This window comes from Procambarus clarkii, chromosome 32, assembly GCF_040958095.1.
Source record: "Procambarus clarkii isolate CNS0578487 chromosome 32, FALCON_Pclarkii_2.0, whole genome shotgun sequence".
In the NCBI taxonomy this organism is placed as follows: Eukaryota; Metazoa; Arthropoda; class Malacostraca; order Decapoda; family Cambaridae; genus Procambarus; species Procambarus clarkii.
The window spans coordinates 36,671,901-36,691,528 of NC_091181.1; the positions used below are offsets into that span (position 1 = coordinate 36,671,901).

Here is a 19,628-nt window from a genome sequence, read left to right on the forward strand (position 1 = left end):
TGTAAGCTGCTGTCGTTGCTTTAACAATTAACCCACTTCTTGGCACCTGTCACCTCGGCCTAGATCTCCTCCCCCCCCCTCCCCCACCCCCCAACATTTTCTTAAGATATATCTGGCCGGAGGCCGTGTAAGGGTTCATTAAACATTAGTACACTAACGCCAAGCTGAGCGCTGGCTTTTGTTTGCCGTATAAATAATCGCTGGTTGCCAGTAGCCGCCTGGCGAAGGTGAACTCGTCTCACTCACCCTATAAAAGGCCCTAGATGGTGGTGGAAGACTTTACGGGTTACTCGTGTCTGTGCCACCTCTTGGGTGGCTTAATCTCCATCAGTCGGTGGAGGACTGGCGACAGTGCGTCAAGAGAGAGCTTACCATAAGAGGTGACTGTGAGTGGATAGTCTGGCGAAGGTGTGAGTCAGTGAAACAAAGTCATTACGGGTACTGGCCGACATGTGACGTGTTCTGTCAGCCTTCGGAATGATAAATGTGCCGTTTAGATGAAGTCTGTGAGTGTGTGTTTTGAACTTTGTGGAATATGGTGTGGTCGGGACGCTGACTCCTTATAATTATCCGCTTACCTTGTGTTGTTAAACTTGCTTGACTTATGTGTGTGTGTGAGAGAAGTAACATTTGTCAGCAACACTGCTACACACACACACTCACACACAAAGGACAAATAGATTAGTTAGAAAGGCGAGGTCCAAGAGCTCGATTACTCGATCCTGCAGACACAAATAGTAGATACACACACACACACTTATACAAAACCTGTTCAGTCGTCTGCCAGTGAGTACTAGAAACATTAGAATATAATTATTGACTTTCAATATTTGTGTTGCAGTTCCAACGGCTCCTAAAGAGTGCAATTAGTTAAATACACAGGAAATTATAGAGAGGAAAAGATTGGTCTTCAGACACAGCTCCGCCTACCTCAATACCGAGAAGACTCTGGCACTGGTTGGCACTCTTCACCCACCAGTGACATATGCCACGTATTCACTCTCCTTCGTTTCCTCCCACAAATATTCGCTGGCCTCGTTTTTGACCTTGATGCGATAACTCTGAGAAGTCTCGAAAGAAAGGTGATAATTCTTATTGATATTTAGTCTTTACATTATTCCATTATCTATTATAGAGTGCTCACGAACCTCTTGCACGAACGCAGTGACTACGGACACAGGAGAATATCAGGAACGAAGCGTAAAAAGAGAAGTCAAAATATTGCTCATCTCACGATTTGGCATTTCTTATAATGTTGGCAGAGAGTGCCTGCATTACGTGGTAGTTGTCAGTGTGTGGAGGAGGTTAGCAGTTGCTGGTACAGGTGAAGTCACCAGTGACGTCACGAGAAGCGAGGATATAACCTGGGCAGGTCGGAGCCAACGCCACACATCGACCTAGGCCGCACTCCAAGCAAGTCGTCACTGTGTGGATTATCCGTCCTGGTGGACCTCCGTTGACAGTGCAGGCTTCACACACTTGTGGGTTACAGGCCTCAAACTTGTGTATTACAAGGCCTCAGGCTTGCGTTTTAAACCCCCCCCCCCCCAAGACTTGCGGATTACAGGCTTCAGAATTGTGTTGTGCAGGCCTCAGACAAGTGCATTACAGTGCATATCGCCGTTACATAAACATGTCTTGCCAGTATACGAGCTTGAGCAGAAGGGGCTCAACAGGCACTCTCTCGAGTAAGTACCTTCTTACTGACTGTCCACACGTACAGTGCTCATTCAAGTTTGTTAATCTTGTAATTTGTTATTTATTTTACCTTCATTCGTCCATAATCTAATGTTATATTTACCTGCAGATGTGTCTCGGAGCAGCAGTACGTCAAGCTTCCACGACATCAAAATGTTGGAGCTCCCGCGACTAGAAGTGGACCGTCAGTTCTACGACGTCCGGCTCCTGGCGTCCGGCTGGTACACCAAAATTTTCGTAGCCAGACACCGGAAGGCTGATGACAGGGTTGTCCTCAAGTGTGTTCAGAAAGGCACCACGAAAAAGGAAGATTTCTTCCGTGAGTTTCACTACAATTACTACCTGAGTCCACACCCCAATATCATCAAGAGCTTTCATGTGCCCTTTGATACTCACAATTCCTACGTATTCGCCCAAGAGCTAGCACCAGAGGGTGACTTGTCGCAGTTCGTAAGGAGAGGAGGTCTTGGAGAAAAGCTGACGAAGTTAGTGGCAGAGAAGGTTGCCTTCGCTCTAGAGTTCGTGCACAGCAAGGACCTCGTTCACCGCGACGTTACTCCTGACAACATCCTCATCTTCGACCGCGAATATGGCACGAGTGAAACTGGGTGACTTCGGCAACACACAGCGGGAGGGAGCCTTCGTGAAGCAAGCTAACATCCGAGTACCGTGGGTTCCACCAGAGGTGAGAGAGGTTGTCTACAACGAGGGTTACCACGTCCACAGCGGTCAGGACGCCTGGCAGCTTGGCATCCTCATCTTCCTGTGCCTGACGGGGTCACATCCGTGGTCATCGGCCGACATCACTGACCGTCACTACAACTCGTGGGTGGCCTGGCTCAAGCGTAAGACCACCAAGGTGCCGCTACGCTTCACCTGCTTCACTCCTCGTCTTCTTCGCCTCCTGCGACGCCTGCTGGAGCCCAAACCTGAGAAACGTGCGGGCGTGAAGGAGGTGTACAAGTACCTCTCTGATTCCTGGCTCCTGAAGGGTATAGATCCTTATGATATTTCGTTTGACGACACCCCATCAGACACCTTGGAAACCACTAGTAATTCCATGTTTAAGGACGCAGAGAAGAAGATAGCTGAGCTCCTCCGCTCTTACGTACGTCACCCAGAACCTTGCAGACCAAGCCAAACTCCCGAAACGTGTTCGCTTCGCCCTCGAGATCGACGCTGTGTCAGATAGTGCGGCTTATCCGTGAGGACATGTGCCTCTTCACTGAAAATTCATTGTTCATTCCTTTCTGACAGCCAGCTCTTGGTGTTTTAAGATGCTAGTCTGTATCTTGATAGCCAGCTCTTGATCATTTAAGGTGCCAAGCAAACTTCATCCACATCAATTGTTAGTGAAGAGAGTGCAATTGGAAAAACCTGGCCCTTTGCTAATAGTGACCTAAAACCACCTGAGCCCTGGTTGAGACTCACCTAAGGCCTCGTCTTGTATGAAAAGACGAAGCCCACCTGATCTCTGGTTGATAACCTGAAAGGAGCAAGTATTCAGGAAGGCTTCTCACCAAGAAACCTGACTCGCGTGCAGTAATCCCGCTAGAACATAAATCTGGACCTCTCGGGAGGATATCTGGGGGCACAGAGCCCTTAGCTGATATTTTTGGGATTTGTAATCCTTAATATATACTCAATTTCCCCTGAATGTTAATTGATGTTTTAGGAAGGGAAGAAGAAATTGTAAAACGTTCTTCGACCTAACTGAAACCGAATATATTTTATACGTTTTATAACATGATATTACTATTTCGTACTTTTATAAAGCTTTTCGTTGCCAACAAAATAAAAAAAAGACAGTTCTGCAATTGATAAAATATCATGAAAACGCCTCAACTCATTGATAGCATTACCTTGATGTGTTAATTCCCAGGTTTGTGGATTGTTAATTTTCTAATGAACATTGTGAGATGAACGTTATGCAATATCTGGAGGTTACTGGAAGATGGTATAAAAAAATCAATGAAATAAATTATACTGTTTATCATTACTGCTCTCAATCATCCTTTTTTTTTTTTTGCTTAGTTCGCTTAGAAACAAAAGAGTAAATCTTTTAAGTTCATTGTGGTAAAGCAGACACCTAGAAGTAAGAAATGCTATCTTTAAGAAATGCTATTTAGTATCTAAAGACAGACCAAATAATGTAATAGAAAATATTACCTTGTTGGTTTAATATACGAAAATAACTTGAAATAAATACGAAACTTACATAAACCCTTTTTATTATCATTACATGTTTTTACTTTTGCTTCAAGAGATATTTGGCTGCAGGTTAATGTTAGGGAAAGTTAGAAGGCAATTGACCAATTAGAACCGGCCGTAACAATGGCCGGAATGTTGGAATCTCATTTTTCCTAGTTAATTTTCTTTCAACTTTAAACTCCATTTTAAGGCTCAAAGTTCGAGCATTTCTTATCAGTCCTACATTATATATGCACCTTTTACAGCTCTAGGGTTGATGTAAACAAATTAAATTAACCCAGAAATTTTAAGAGTTATTGATTTCCAAATGTGTAAATTTGGTGCATAATATTCGGGGTGTGTATATATATATTTTTTTTTTTGCAGCAACTAGACATTTTGAATAATTTTATCTACTACGAATCGAGATTATATACTATAATGATAGCTTAGTGAAATAAATATAAAATCTCTCAAAATTTGTAATAGAAGTGATTTTTTGATAAATTGTTGCCATTTTCTTAAAAAATTGTCTTTTTTTTATTTCTTTTCCAATTTATCATTTCACGTTTGAAGCGTCTACCAGAAAGAGACGTTACAAATCTATTTTGTCAAAAAAAAAAAGTTTCATTGAAATTGAACAACACACAATAACATGTTACATGAACACGTATTGATAATTGATATTTGGATAAGGAGCATCCATATATCTTCAGCTGATAAGACAACGATATTACTAGACAGATAAGATAATGATGCCTATAAGACCCGTGACAATATTAGGTGAGCAACATCGTAACGCAATATAGATGTAACACGTTTATAGCCATAGCCATGCTCGAGGCATGCTCTAGGCATGCTCTACGGTAAGCCATGCTCTACAGTAAGCCATGCTCTACAGTAAGCCATGCTCTACGGTAAGCCATGCTCTACGGTAAGCCATGCTCTACGGTAAGCCATGCTCTACAGTAAGCCATGCTCTACGGTAAGCCATGCTCTACAGTAAGCCATGCTCGACGGTAAGCCATGCTCTACAGTAAGCCATGCTCGACGGTAAGCCATGCTCTACAGTAAGCCATGCTCTACGGTAAGCCATGCTCTACGGTAAGCCATGCTCTACAGTAAGCCATGCTCTACGGTAAGCCATGCTCTACAGTAAGCCATGCTCGACGGTAAGCCATGCTCTACAGTAAGCCATGCTCGACGGTAAGCCATGCTCTACAGTAAGCCATGCTCTACGGTAAGCCATGCTCGACGGTAAGCCATGCTCTACGGTAAGCCATGCTCTACAGTAAGCCATGCTCGACGGTAAGCCATGCTCGACGGTAAGCCATGCTCTACGGTAAGCCATGCTCTACGGTAAGCCATGCTCTACGGTAAGCCATGCTCGACGGTAAGCCATGCTCTACGGTAAGCCATGCTCGACGGTAAGCCATGCTCTACGGTAAGCCATGCTCTACGGTAAGCCATGCTCTACGGTAAGCCATGCTCTACGGTAAGCCATGCTCTACGGTAAGCCATGCTCGACGGTAAGCCATGCTCTACGGTAAGCCATGCTCGACGGTAAGCCATGCTCTACGGTAAGCCATGCTCTACGGTAAGCCATGCTCTACAGTAAGCCATGCTCTACGGTAAGCCATGCTCTACGGTAAGACATGCTCTACGGTAAGCCATGCTCTACGGTAAGCCATGCTCTACGGTAAGCCATGCTCTACATTAAGCCATGCTCTACGGTAAGCCATGCTCTACGGTAAGACATGCTCTACGGTAAGCCATGCTCGACGGTAAGCCATGCTCTACGGTAAGCCATGCTCTACAGTAAGCCATGCTCTACAGTAAGCCATGCTCTACGGTAAGCCATGCTCTACGGTAAGCCATGCTCTACGGTAAGCCATGCTCTACGGTAAGCCATGCTCTACGGTAAGCCATGCTCTACAGTAAGCCATGCTCTACAGTAAGCCATGCTCTACAGTAAGCCATGCTCTACAGTAAGCCATGCTCTACGGTAAGCCATGCTCTACGGTAAGCCATGCTCTACGGTAAGCCATGCTCTACGGTAAGCCATGCTCTACGGTAAGCCATGCTCTACGGTAAGCCATGCTCTACGGTAAGCCATGCTCTACAGTAAGCCATGCTCTACGGTAAGCCATGCTCTACGGTAAGCCATGCTCTACAGTAAGCCATGCTCTACGGTAAGCCATGCTCTACGGTAAGCCATGCTCTACGGTAAGCCATGCTTTACGTCCGGAGTATCATCGCCGCCAACAAGAAGCTGTGTAGAGTGACACCCTGGTGAGAGGAAGCTGTCTTCCAGGCTGACGCCTCGCCTGATGGTGTTCTTACAGGAGAGACATCATTTAACAAGCAAGTTTCTCTCACGTTAATTACAAGCAAAGCCTACTTTCAGGTTATTTACAAAAGTTTATTCTCAGGTTATTTACAAAAGTTTATTCTCAGCTTATTTACAAAAGTTTATTCTCGGGTTATTTACAAAAGTTTATTCTCAGGTTATTTACAAAAGTTTATTCTCAGGTTATTTACAAAAGTTTATTCTCAGGTTATTTACTAGTAAAGATTCTTCGTGTTGGTATTTTTCTCGTTTGTTATCCTCTGTCATGACAAAATTTAATCACGAAGGAAAATTTAAAAATGCTTAATTTTCCTTCGTGGTTTACACACACACACACACACACACACACACACACACACACACACACACACACACACACACACACACACACATGCCTAAATATATATATCTTAAAATAATAAACTAACCACTGCCATGGTAAACATATCTTGTGATAGAACTTCTTATTTTAAAAACTTCACGTGAAGTTTCGGAAAACTCTTATGCTCATCATCAGATCTAAAAATTGCTAAAAAGACAAATATATCACAAAAATATCAAACAATATTATATTGCTAAAACCCAAGCTAAAAGAAAATTTTAAATTTGCCAGAAACACACGATACTCCAAATTTACACTTTAATAAAGAGGAAAAAATACGAGAAAGCATACTCACAATGTGATAAATTTAAGCTGTAAGTTTAATCAGCCGTAAAAAATTAAACTTACGTATTAAAAAAAATACAAAAAAAAACCATTGATAATGGATATTAACACAACTTAGTTCAACAAAAATAAAGGCTAAAAACTATAATTTAGTCATTTAAACTCAAATATTACAAAAAATAACTAATACACCTATATAATACACTAAGCGTTAATTCCCGACCCCCAAAAAAACATTTAACACAATATGAATGAAAAAAACTTTTGAAAACAAGGAGACTAAAGAAAATTAGCTTAAATCTAAACTGTGTAAACTTTTCTTACCTCATTTCCTAATTATGACATTTCACAATAAACAAACTCTAGTACTACTTTCTCCTCAATTCTGAGCTAAGACTCTACACGAATCTACAAGAGAGCATGATGACATCACCTTAGTGTCACCAACGGAGTCACGTTTGAGTTCCCTCTTGAGAGTCCCCCTTGAGTCACCTTCAGCCTACTGCGGAAACCATTATAGTGTTGCCAGGAAGCAAATAATATGGGCGATGGTGTGAGCGTTGAGGGGAACGGACCTTGTGTCCCAATACGGCTGTAACGCGCGCCCCTCGATGACTTCAGCGAGCCTGGCACACATCCCCCGACTCGTTGTCGCCACGACCACCGACGGGACGCAGCCGCACTCAAGTTACAACTAAAGCTTCCTTTCCTCCTTGTGGTGCTTCTTGTGCTCATCGCTGGAGCCCGAACCTCAGAAGCGCACAGGTGTGTGAGGGAAGTGTTCAAGTACCTCTCTGATCCCTGGCTCGTCTAGAAAGCTGATCCATAAATATGCATATATTAAATTTGATTTAAATAAAAAGGTACAACTTATATAAGAATTTTTTTTGGCGTTAAACTATATATTAAGAATATGATATTTTAATATATGCGCATTCAGTAACTGATACTTGTTAGTATCAGTTACAGTAGTTTTATACTTTTAGACTAATTGTTGATAATACACTTTATTCTTAATGAAATAGGTCGAGTGTGTGTTTACTAGTTGTGTTTTTACGGGGGTTGAGCTTTGCTCTTTCGGCCCGCCTCTCAACTGTCAATCAACTGTTTACTAACTATTTTTTTTTGTGTGTGTGTATATGTGTGTGTGTGTGTGTGTGTATGTGTGTGTGTGTGTGTGTGTGTGTGTGTGTGTGTGTGTGTGTGTGTGTGTGTGTGTGTGTGTGTGTATATGTGTGTGTGTGTGTGTGTGACCTTCAATAATATACAACAGCCTTTACCAAACTAATGTTATTTACCCTCCGTAACGATGAATTACGATAACAAGTTGTTTTATAGACCCATCCAACCAAAAGCAATGAAAGATTGTCTATTTGTTTCAACATCTATTATGTCGGATCCAACTCTTTAAGTTCAATGTTACCAGATTCTTGCAATATTTTATGGTGTGTATGTAACCTCCTTTAACTTATATTATTATTATTATTATTATTATTATTATTATTATTATTATTATTGAGAAAATCAGTAGTTGTCATGCGAAGGATTCGAACTTGCACACTGAGTACTACAATGCATACGCCCTAAAAAACTCGGTCGCGACATGCTGAAAGGCAATGCAACATGGAATTCAACTCAAAGTCCTCTATGGGTCGTGAGGCTTCAACTGAAGCCCAATCAGGGTTTCATACATTGCCCGCCATGCACTGTGGCGGTGGTAAAGGAGTTCTACCTATAGCTCGTCTATTCAAATCCGCAAGGAATCCCAAGCTGCATCGTTAGGGCGTATGCTTGGGAGTACCCAGTGTGCAAGTTCGATTCCTCCTCATAAAATCTACTGATTTTCTCATTGATACATCGTTAATGCGATTTTTTTTATGTACTGTCATTATTTCTTCTTAGTTATGTATTCTTCATCACTATTATTATCATTATTATTATTATTATTTGGCTCGCTGTCTGTTGTCTTTATTTCTAGCTGACGTCGTCGCTTTGTGATGGTGTTTGCTCTTGTTATTGGATTATTGTTTACCTTGAAATGACACGACGCGCAGCCCCTGAGGAACCTTGACTCCAAGACGACGCCACGACACTCTGACGTCTCATCCTTCACTTGGAGAGGTGCAAGGAGAGATGCGCACGATACCGACACGGCCACGCCATGCCAACAGCCCTGCCCTATATTGCAGGGAGAAAAGTATATAATAGAACACAGTTGGCTTGCGCTTCGTTTGAAGAATAGATTTTTGTGTCGGTGGCGGTGAAGCCTGACAGGCGCCCGGGGGCCTCTCTCATTTGTTTCCTAGAGCTGAGGGAGGGGTTGTTGGGGGGAGGTGCATGTCTTGCATTAGTGAGATGGAGGAGGGGTGGAGAGGGGCAAGCTCCTCCGTTAATGAGGTGACGGTGGGGAAGGGCAGATTCTCAAGAAGTATAGGTGTAGGTTCTCCAGTAGAGATGTGGAGAGAGGCGAGTCCAAGAGCTACAGACACCCCCGCTGCTGACTCTATCAGTGTGTACTCACCTTAAATGTACTCGCAGGGGTTGGTCTTCGGCTCATTATAGTCCCTCCTCTTAATATACAACCGACTGGTACACAAGCTCAAAAAATCTGAAACTGATAACGTTCTTTCTAATGCCTCTACGGCTTCCTTGGGTACTCAGTTTCCACCTGTCTTTTCTCTCCTTGTTCGAATACCCCTCACCTGCTAATTAATCTGTCTACCTTAATTCTGCTGATAATTTTGAACGCGGTGATCATATTATCTCGCAACAAATCTCAGGATTTTTTTTTTTTGCGAGATAAGAAAATTCTATTTTTGAAAATCACCCAATGCTAAGTGTATGTGTGTGTGGGGGGGGGGGAGTGTATAGTGTATGCCTCTCTTAATCTACGTGTTTATTAATTTAGAACATTGTATCCATGTGTATTTTCTTTGAGAGACAACATACTACACTGAGCAGCAATACAGGGTATTTAAGTATTAATGGGAGATTACTTAAGATCAGATATCAATAACTTGGGTTATTGATATCGTTGAGTGTGATATAGAGTCGAGATATATTGATCCAGTAAATACTAGTTTGGAAACAGAGCTCATGATTTATGCAGACATATACACGAGTGTAAACATATACATTAGTGTAGATATATAAATGAGAGTAAACATATACATTAGTTTTGGGTGGCTATATAAATAGGAGCTGCCCTCATATGGGCCAAGAGGCCTTCTGCAGTTTCCTCAATTCTTATGTCCTAATGATATAGCTGCGACGATCCTCGTTATATTCATTGAGCATAGTTAGGGCTGAGGGGATTTTACTACATTAACATCATGTCTTTATATATGAGGATAAATGCTAAATGTGACTTGTGGTTTAGGTGAGGTTGGTGGGGATGAAGTGGGGAAAGGGGGGGTTTACGGGGGTTAACGGGGTGGGAGGGGTTGGTGGAGGTATGGGGTGAAAGTAAGGGGTGGAGGTAGGGGATAGACTGGGTACACGGATGCAGCGGGTGTTGATCCCACTCCTGAGTATATACTCTCTGGCACAACTCCTGTTTACCAAAGGGAAGCGGCGCTGGGGGTCAGAGGTGAAGGCGTGAATGAGGAAAATGGAATTTGGATGGTGAATTGTTGTTGGATCGGGAATGGTTGCTGGATGATGAATGGTTGTTGGAAGATGAATGGTTGTTGGTGAATTGTTGTTGGATGATGAATGGTTGCTGGATGAGGGATGGTTGTTGGATGATGAATGGTTGCTGGATGAGGGATGGTTGTTGGATGATGATTGGTTGCTGGATGAGGGATGGTTGTTGGATGATGAATGGTTGCTGGATGAGGGATGGTTGTTGGATGGTGAATGGTTGCTGGATGAGGGATGGTTGTTGGATGATGAATGGTTCCTGGATGAGGAATGGTTATTGGATGGTGAATGGCTGTTAGATGAAGAATCCGGTTTACTCGGCATCTCAGTTCTTAAAAAAAAAATTCCCCTCACTTTAGAAGCCACAGTCTTAAGTTAAATTACAGAACAGTCTTCCCTAAAAATTTAATAATTAATCTCAGATGTTTGTATAAAGCAAAATGTTCTTGCCTTATACCTTAAAACCTCTCTTTTGAGACTCGTAATGAACCTGTCGCTCAGAAATAAGAGTACTTAATACAACTATTGGTGGAACGTACACAAATTTGCTGTTACATCCAAAATAAACCAAGTTTTGAACAATCAATGTTTGTGGAGACTGCCAACTAATGTCACGTGAAGGAAGGCAACAACGAAACCGTATCTTTTCTAGACCTAGTCAGGCCTATATTTTCTAAATTTAGGCCTAAGGTGGCGTGTATTTGGTCTAGGATTGCTTATTTCGGTTTTAGACAGGTTAGGGGTGGACTGTACAGTTACTGTTCCCCCTCTTTTTGGTGTGCAATTTGGAGTATTGCAATAGTGAGTAACGTGACCCTTTTTATGTACAACAGTACCATTTTCTTTTTAACATTCCATCAATAGCTGCTATAAATGCCATATTTTGTAATAATGTGATTTCCACAATATGTCTCCTCTCCCTGTAATGCATCTTGTTGCAGTCTTTGCAAGGGATCTTATAAACATCTGAGCATTCAACATTAACAAGTGGTTGGGCACCATTCCTTTCCCCCCGTCCCATCCCAAATCCTTATCCTGACCCCTTCCAAGTGCTATATAGTCGTAATGACTTGGCAGCTTCCTCCTCATAGTTCCCTTCAACATTAGCTTCTCTCTGAGAGACATAAATAATTGATAAGAAATCTAGTAAACAATGCAGACGTCGACGGTCACGTCAACAGCCAACAGTGCCAGCATCAAAACAACAGTCTATCAATATGATGCACTTAAAAGCTCTTTAACCTATTGATACAATCAGAAAAAAAAATCACAAGGACACGCATCTGTTTTATAATGACCTCACACAGGAACGAACAGTACCAAGCTATTCTCTGGCGACAATGGACCGCTCAGACAACACTGCCAGCCATTAGAGCCACAATCGGACTCTATTTAGCGCCGAGGACCAAGGCTGACACATCAGAGTTCTCAGGGCTACGTCGAGGGCAAAGGGTTCACCATGGCAAGACAATATGGTACATTGTGGAGAGAATAATAGGCTACGCTATGACAGGAACAATAGGGGTACACAGTAGCAGAAAAAAAATATGGGAGACTGTTGAGGGAACAATAGGGTATAGAAGCGTCCACTGTAGAAGCTGCTCCACTGCGGTGGCTACCCCAATGTGGTGACTGTCCCAATGTGGTGACTGCCCCAATGTGGTGACTGTCCCAATGTGGTGACTGTCCCAATGTGGTGACTGTCCCATGCTCGTATCGAGACTAATGCTGTCTGCTACTATTTTCCCGGGACTTTCATTTCACCTTTTTTTAACTGAAGTGTTGGTCACAACATCGTGTAAGGAAGAGTATAGAGTAGGCAAATCATAAAGGCTGTTTTCTTAAGTAATTTAATCAATAAACATATAAGAATAACATCGGGTGTTCAGCTGGTAACCAAGAGATGAACATACTAAACAATCACTCACATCAACACCTTGAGACTTGGCTGTACATTATTATGTAAACAGATCATAATAATAATCTTAAATGACATGTTGGCACAGCCATTTGCATCGTTGGTAAATAATGCATTATAAATAGTGCCCCCTAAACACAGTAGAGAGGACACACACACACACACGGCGGAGAAGAAGTAGGCGGAGACTTTTTCCTTCCGAGGTTATTTGATCAGGCGGTGTCATACCATCCTTGAGAGAGAGATGCCCACAAGCGCCCTGCCGCGGCGTGTATTGACCAGGGCTCTCTATCCCGGTCCCGGGTCATGGTGGAAGGTCATCATCCCAAGTCGTGGGGAACTGACCTTCACGCTGGGGTCACATCCCCAGCGGCGTCTGTGTCAGAAACATCATCTGCGTCGGACACATAACCTGCGTCAGACGCCTTTCGTGCGTCAGTCACAGCTGCTTCAGTTACAGATTCTGCATCAAAGGAAAACCGGACACGTTTCTTGCCAACCGGTCGTGGCTGAACGTCTTCGTCGTGTAGATGAGAACGTAGAAGTTCAATCAGCTTAATTTCCATTCGAGTGAATAGAGATTTTGTACTGTTTGACAAAAGTTTTGATAATTTTCCGTCTTTCTTGATGCTGGATGATTCCAAGTCATCGACGAGCCAGTGATCAGAGAGGTACTTGAACACCTCCCTCACTCCTGTGCGTTTCTCAGGTTTGGGCTCCAGCAGGCGTCGCAGGAGGCGAAGAAGACGAGGAGTGAAGCAGGTGAAGCGTAGCGGCACCTTGGTGGTCTTACGCTTGAGCCAGGCCACCCACGAGTTGTAGTGACGGTCAGTGATGTCGGCCGATGACCACGGATATGACCCCGTCAGGCACAGGAAGATGAGGATGCCAAGCTGCCAGGCGTCCTGGCCGCTGTGGACGTGGTAACCCTCGTTGTACACGGCCACACTAACTTCTGGCGGCGCCCAAGGGGACCGAACCTTCAGCTTCTTCACCAGGGCTCCCGCCTCCTGTGTGCTGCCGAAGTCTCCAAGCTTGACGCGGGAGAGCTCTCGGTCGAACACCAAGATGTTTTCTAAACAAACATCGCGATGAACCAAGTCTCTCTGGTGCATGAACTCCAGAGCTTGGGCAACTTGCTCTCCCACACGTTTTGCTCGTGTTTCTCCCAGGCCGCCGCGCCTCAGGTACTTGGACAGATTGTTGAGAGGCGCCAATTCTTGCGTGAAGGCATACGAAGTGCCGGTCTCGAAAGGTTCATCAAAACATTTGACGATATTATGGTGGGAACTTAGAAGGAGGTTATAGTTGAACTCCCTGAGGAAGTCTTTCTTCTTGGTGGTGTCCTTATGAAGACACTTGAGAGCGACGCAGGAAGGCCCCAGGCTGGAGTGGTCTGGCGCTGAAGACCTGGACGCCGCTGCTCTCCGCCAGGAGTCTCACGTCAGAGTACTGCCGCTCCACCTCCACCCTCGGCAGCTCCGCCGTCTTCATGCTCTGGACACTCCCACTCCTGTTGACCTCACACATCTCTGTAAACACAGAACACATACTAGTTATTTGTGTATTAAATAACTCGCCGTCTAATATAAAACCATTATTTTCTTTGATCAGGTTAGAGAAATAAGCATAAACCTACTCTTACCATTGAGCAAATGAAAATGCTATCATAACTGATATATTTTCCTCAGATTCAGAGACACAGTGTGAAATTTCATATAAATACTTACTTGGTGTTGGTGTCGACAAAATTTGACTGTTGAAGTGCTCAGTTTTCACCAAGAGCACAGGAAAGTGAGCACTGGCCGTGCACCGTCTTCAGACTAGTGTAAAAGGATGTAGTTGCTGTACTCCCTCTGAGGTTCACCAATACGATTGTTCCACACGGTACAAGTTAGTACTTATCTTCAGGGCGGTTGGGTTCCGTCTGTGGTCTTGGTAGCGACCTGCCGGGCTTTTATGCCTGTCTATCGTGACGTCATGGGCGAGGCCACCTAACCAAACTCTCAAGACAAAAGGCGCTTCCTCTAAACTCTCCCTTCACATCCACCGCGCTCTTCTGGCAACACTTCGGGGAACCCGTCCGCTATGAGAAAAACTCAAGGATGGACACTATGGCGGGCATTTGTATTTAAAGCACCATTATTTTCGTCCAGCTTTTTTTTTACAGAGTTTTCATTGGTCTTTTTTAATCTAGTTGAAAAGCATTCGCATTTATCAGTTATGTTTTGATTATTTACGTTATTTGGCATTTGGGTTTGTAAACTGAGGGAGAAGTGAGAGCGATTAATGTGTGTGGTGTTGCAGGGCGGACTGGTGCCAGGGAGCTCAGTTCTTGGTAGTTGGTAGTATTAGTGGTGCTGTGCCCCCCTCCCCCCCCTCCCCCGCACTCCCCCTTCCGCACACACACCCATCTCTCTCTCTCTCTCTCTCTCTCTCTCTCTCTCTCTCTCTCTCTATATATATATATATATATATATATATATATATATATATATATATATATATATATATATATATATATATATATATATAAACTCTTCTCTCTATCTCTCTCATCTCGTACCTACCTCGCCGTCAACGATGCCAGACATAGCAACATTCTTCACTATGTAAAGTTTAATGGTGTATATTAAGCTTCAAAAGCTTATGTTTACCTGGCCTCATCTTCGTCCCCCCTTCCCCCCTTCCCTCTGCTGCCTGCTTCGTCGCAAGTCTCTCAATAAATACATCCAACTTTTAATTATATATCAATCACTTGCAGCTGTCTGTTATCATTCTATTTAATCTATTTCAGTTTCCAATGTACCTCTTAGTTTATCACGCTCTCTCTCTCTCTCTCTCTCTCTCTCTCTCTCTCTCTCTCTCTCTCTCTCTCTCTCTCTCTCTCTCTCTCTCTCACTTTTTCTCTCTGTCTGTCTCGCGGTGTTTTGGATTGAACACATTGAGGGCGGTACAGTGGGCTGAACATGGTGATTAATGATAAAGGAGATATAGCAGTTGTAGGCATGGTTCTGTATCTTGACAGTAGACGTGTCGAGATATAATTGGCATATAAAATATGATAGAAAATTTGGTCGGGAGTCATTGCGTTGGACGACAAAATGCCGGAATGTAAGCGTCCAAAGCAAAAGCTCAATTCACAAGTAGGTGAACAAACATACACAAACACACACACACACACACACACAGCTCGAGCTCTAGCCTTAAGCTCGAGAAGCTCAAGAATCTGTACACCAGTAGATTGACGGTTGAGAGGCGGGACCAAAGAGCCAAAGCTCAACCCCCGCAAGCACATTTAGGTGAGTACACACACACACACACACCATCTGGACCAAAGAGCCAGAGCTCAACCCCCGCAAACACAACTAGGTGAGTACACACACACACACACACAAACACACACACACACACACACACACACACACACACACACACACACGCACACATACACACTCCACGCCAAGGGATAGTCTTCATAAATCAGGAAGCTGGCAGAGCCGCCACAGCAAATCCGAGAAAGAAAATTAGTCAAAAAAAATATATAACTTTTCTTTTAAGATGACAAGACGACCGGTTCCTGGTATTGAGTCAGTAAAATGAAACAGAAGGAAGTTGCCTCTGGCTCATGTTCCCTGTCTCGATCTGGAGCTGGGAATCCAAGCTCGTTAGTAAGGCAGCTCTCAAAGCTATCTAAGAGTTTATCTAACGGCGTTTAAGATGCATTCAAACGCAGAAAGAAAGAAATCGAGGTCATGCCCTGCAGCAACAACGGTTGAGGGTAACGGGGGAGACTTCTCAGTATAGAAGCCAGTAGAGCACCGAGGCGTAGGTATGAGGTTGGACAAGGGGGCAATGACCCCGGGGGAGGCTGATCTATGGACCGTAGGGGTTACTGAGTCTTGCGGGGGACAATGTGAGCCAAAGGGCATTGCTATGTTGACCTGGTGCTTGGTCGATTCGCTGGTGCTGGGAAGGCCCCTGGTGCTGGGACGGCCCCTGGTGGTGGCACGACCTGGTGCTGGGACAACCTGGTGCTGGGACGACCTGGTGATGGGACGGCCCCTGGTGGTGGGACGACCCCTGGTGCTGGGACGGCCCTGGTGGTGGGACGACCTGGTGATGGACGGCCCCTGGTGGTGGGACGACCTGGTGCTGGGACGACCTGGTGATGGGACGGCCCCTGGTGGTGGGACGACCCCTGGTGCTGGGACGGCCCTGGTGGTGGGACGACCTGTTGATGGGCGGCCCCTGGTGGTGGGACGACCTGGTGCTGGGATGGCCCCTGGTGGTGGGACGACCTGGTGATGGAACGGCGAAACTGGTGCTGGGACGACCATCTAGTGAGGGGGGGAAGACCTGATGCTGGGTTCGAATATAAATAATTGAAATAAAGGATTGAAAATGAACTTTGTACAGTTAACTTTTAAACTTCCCCTGACAGTGAAGAAAAACATAAGAAATATTGAAAAGATTCGTGTTAGTATCATTAAGTTTACCCTTTCGGTCATATTCAACAAATATATGTTTGTTGAGTATATTGTTAAAATCATGGTAACCCAGATGAGGGCAAAGATCTCTAATGGAGAAATAGATTTCTAATGGGGTTAGCTGGAGGACTGTCTCTTTTAATATGCTATAATTGAGGGTGTAGCTTTCTAATCGAGTATAGCAGGGACATTACTGTCTAAATAAAATAGCTAGGGCCATGTTTTTATAACGGGAAGCTGAGGTGGGAGTCATATCTCTGACATTACACTCTTTTTCCGTAATACATATATATATATATATATATATATATATATATATATATATATATATATATATATATATATATATATATATATATATATATATATATATATATGCAACTGATGATCACGAAACACTGATCATTTGTATGCGGAAAATCCACAGAGAAATGGGAAAGGAAGATGAACGTTTCGGCCGATGAAAGCCGGTGTCAACACCAGACTGATCTGTCCAGATATCAACCCACACAGTAGGAGTGTATTCCCGTAATTTATATTCATATGTGCAGGAATGTACGACAAATAATTAAAATTGAAAGTTTTATCATATATATTCACCAAATGTTCAAATATTTAATTTATTTTTAAATATTTTTTCTGTTTAAGTCTATATATATATATACAGGCAGGTCTATATTTATATACATATAGGCCCGCAACAGCTGCTCTCAGATCAGGCTGACGTTAATATCTCGTCTCAGTTGGAATAAACGCGGTTATTAAGGGATTTTTCCGGACCACGTCAATGATGGGTTCATTGATTGACACACACACACCTACACACCTACAACACGCCCACTCACAAACGCCTACACACATATCACGCTTACACGCTTACACACACACAGGGACGTTAGAAAGAACTTTTTCAGTGTCAGAATAGTTAACAAGTGGAATGTATTAGGCAGTGATGTGGTGGAGGCTGACTCCATACACAGTTTTAAATGTAGATATGATAGAGCCCAGTAGGCTCAGGAATCTGTACACCAGTTGATTGACAGTGGAGAGGCGGGACTAAAGAGCCAGAGCTCAACCCCCGCAGGCACAAATAGGTGAGTACACACCCACACACCTGGACACTCACACACCCAGACACCCACACACCCGGACATCCACACACCTGGACACCCACACACCCGGACACCCACACACCTGGACACCCACACACCCGGACACCCACACACCTGGACACCCACACACCTGGACACCCACGCTCTCCGTGTATCAGTCAGGGATTAATATCGTAATTCCGTGAGAAATTATTTTCTGCGTCATTGGATCCTGTGTGTATATATATGTGTGGGGGGGGGGGACGGGGGGTTTGTTCTCCCCTAATTGTAATTGCGGGTGTTGAACTTCGGCTCTTTGGTCCAACCTCTCAATTGACCTCACTTTTTAGTGTATTCCATTTGTTAACTACGCTGACACAGATATAAATTCTTTCTAACGTCTCTGTGACTCAGTTGAGTACTGAGCTACTGAGCTAAGTTTTCACCTGTGGCAACCTGTTGGTGTTCCACTCATGCTAAATAGTATGTCCTTGTCTGCCCTATCAATTATTAGTTCCCCGTGAGAAATTTGTAGGTGGTAATCATGTCTCCCCTACCTCTTTCTTCCGACACTGTGAGGTTTAATTCATGTAGCCTTTCCTCGTAGCTCATACCTCTCAGCTCCGCGGCTGGACCGGTGGCATACCTCTGAACTTTCTCTAACTTCGTCTTGTATTTGACTAGATATGGACTCCAGGCTATAGCCGCTTGCTCCAGAATTGGTCTGACGTATGTGATATACAAGGTCCTGAATGATTCCTTACACAGCTTTATACAGTCATTATGTTGGTAAACCTGGCACACCGATAACATCACACCGGTGATGATATCCTTTTGATGTGGGCTTCAGGAGACAGGTTCGGTGATCAACACCCAGGTCATTAAATTTTATTTAAATTTTGCCCCGAGGGGCGAGTTTATTGGGCAGCGCCACTCATCTTGTGAGTGAACATACCGCCATAGCAGAATGTACAACACTCCCCAATAGGAAGAAAACCCGCTGGGTTGTTCATCCTGTCACTTGTACCCAGACACAGCTGGGACTTGCTTAACTGTCTCAAGTGAACAGCTCCTCAAACAAGAAGATTAACATTTATCAACCCTTAAAAGCTTACGTTATCTTGCGGGTGCAAAATGGGGAAATCTTTTAAGAACAGTATCAATATTTGACAAATAGTGTTTTCCTAACTCAAACAATGTGGGGTTTATTATTCTACAGTTATTCCTAATGTCTCTCAGGTGTTCACATTCACGTAGATAGTGGTCAAGGCGGTGTCCATCACTCTCACCACAGATTCTGCAACTTCGCTGATCAACTGTTGTTTCCATTCCAAATCTCCATGGATATTTGTATCCAAGACGGATTCTCGCTATTACAGATTCTCTCACTCGTCGTCCTCCTCTTCGGCCATACTGATTGGGATTGCCAGCTGCAACCATGTTGTACCATCGTACAGATTCACTGGTTTGTGCTTCTATCCTCCTTTCCTCAGTTACCTTGTCACGGTGATGTTGCCTGATAATACCTCTAATTTGTAGTTGAGTCTTGGGTATGAAGTATTCAATATGGTCTCCTTCAGCG

General features: G+C 43.8%; 2 protein-coding genes across 2 annotated transcripts; one reads left to right on the forward strand and one right to left on the reverse strand.

Annotated features, from left to right (window-relative positions):
* Positions 1-1,273: 1,273 nt before the first annotated feature.
* On the forward strand, positions 1,274-3,694 carry LOC123759438 (serine/threonine-protein kinase SBK1). The gene is given in 4 exon segments (XM_045744514.2): positions 1,274-1,688; positions 1,808-2,286; positions 2,288-2,806; positions 2,808-3,694. Coding segments are annotated over 4 exon segments (1,152 nt in total). The 5' UTR covers positions 1,274-1,633; the 3' UTR covers positions 2,907-3,694.
* Positions 3,695-12,373: 8,679 nt separating this feature from the next.
* On the reverse strand, positions 12,374-14,619 carry LOC123759564 (serine/threonine-protein kinase meng-po). Its single transcript, XM_045744674.2, is given in 3 exon segments — positions 12,374-13,841; positions 13,843-13,997; positions 14,196-14,619. Coding segments are annotated over 2 exon segments (1,182 nt in total). The 5' UTR covers positions 13,996-13,997; positions 14,196-14,619; the 3' UTR covers positions 12,374-12,812.
* Positions 14,620-19,628: the final 5,009 nt, after the last annotated feature.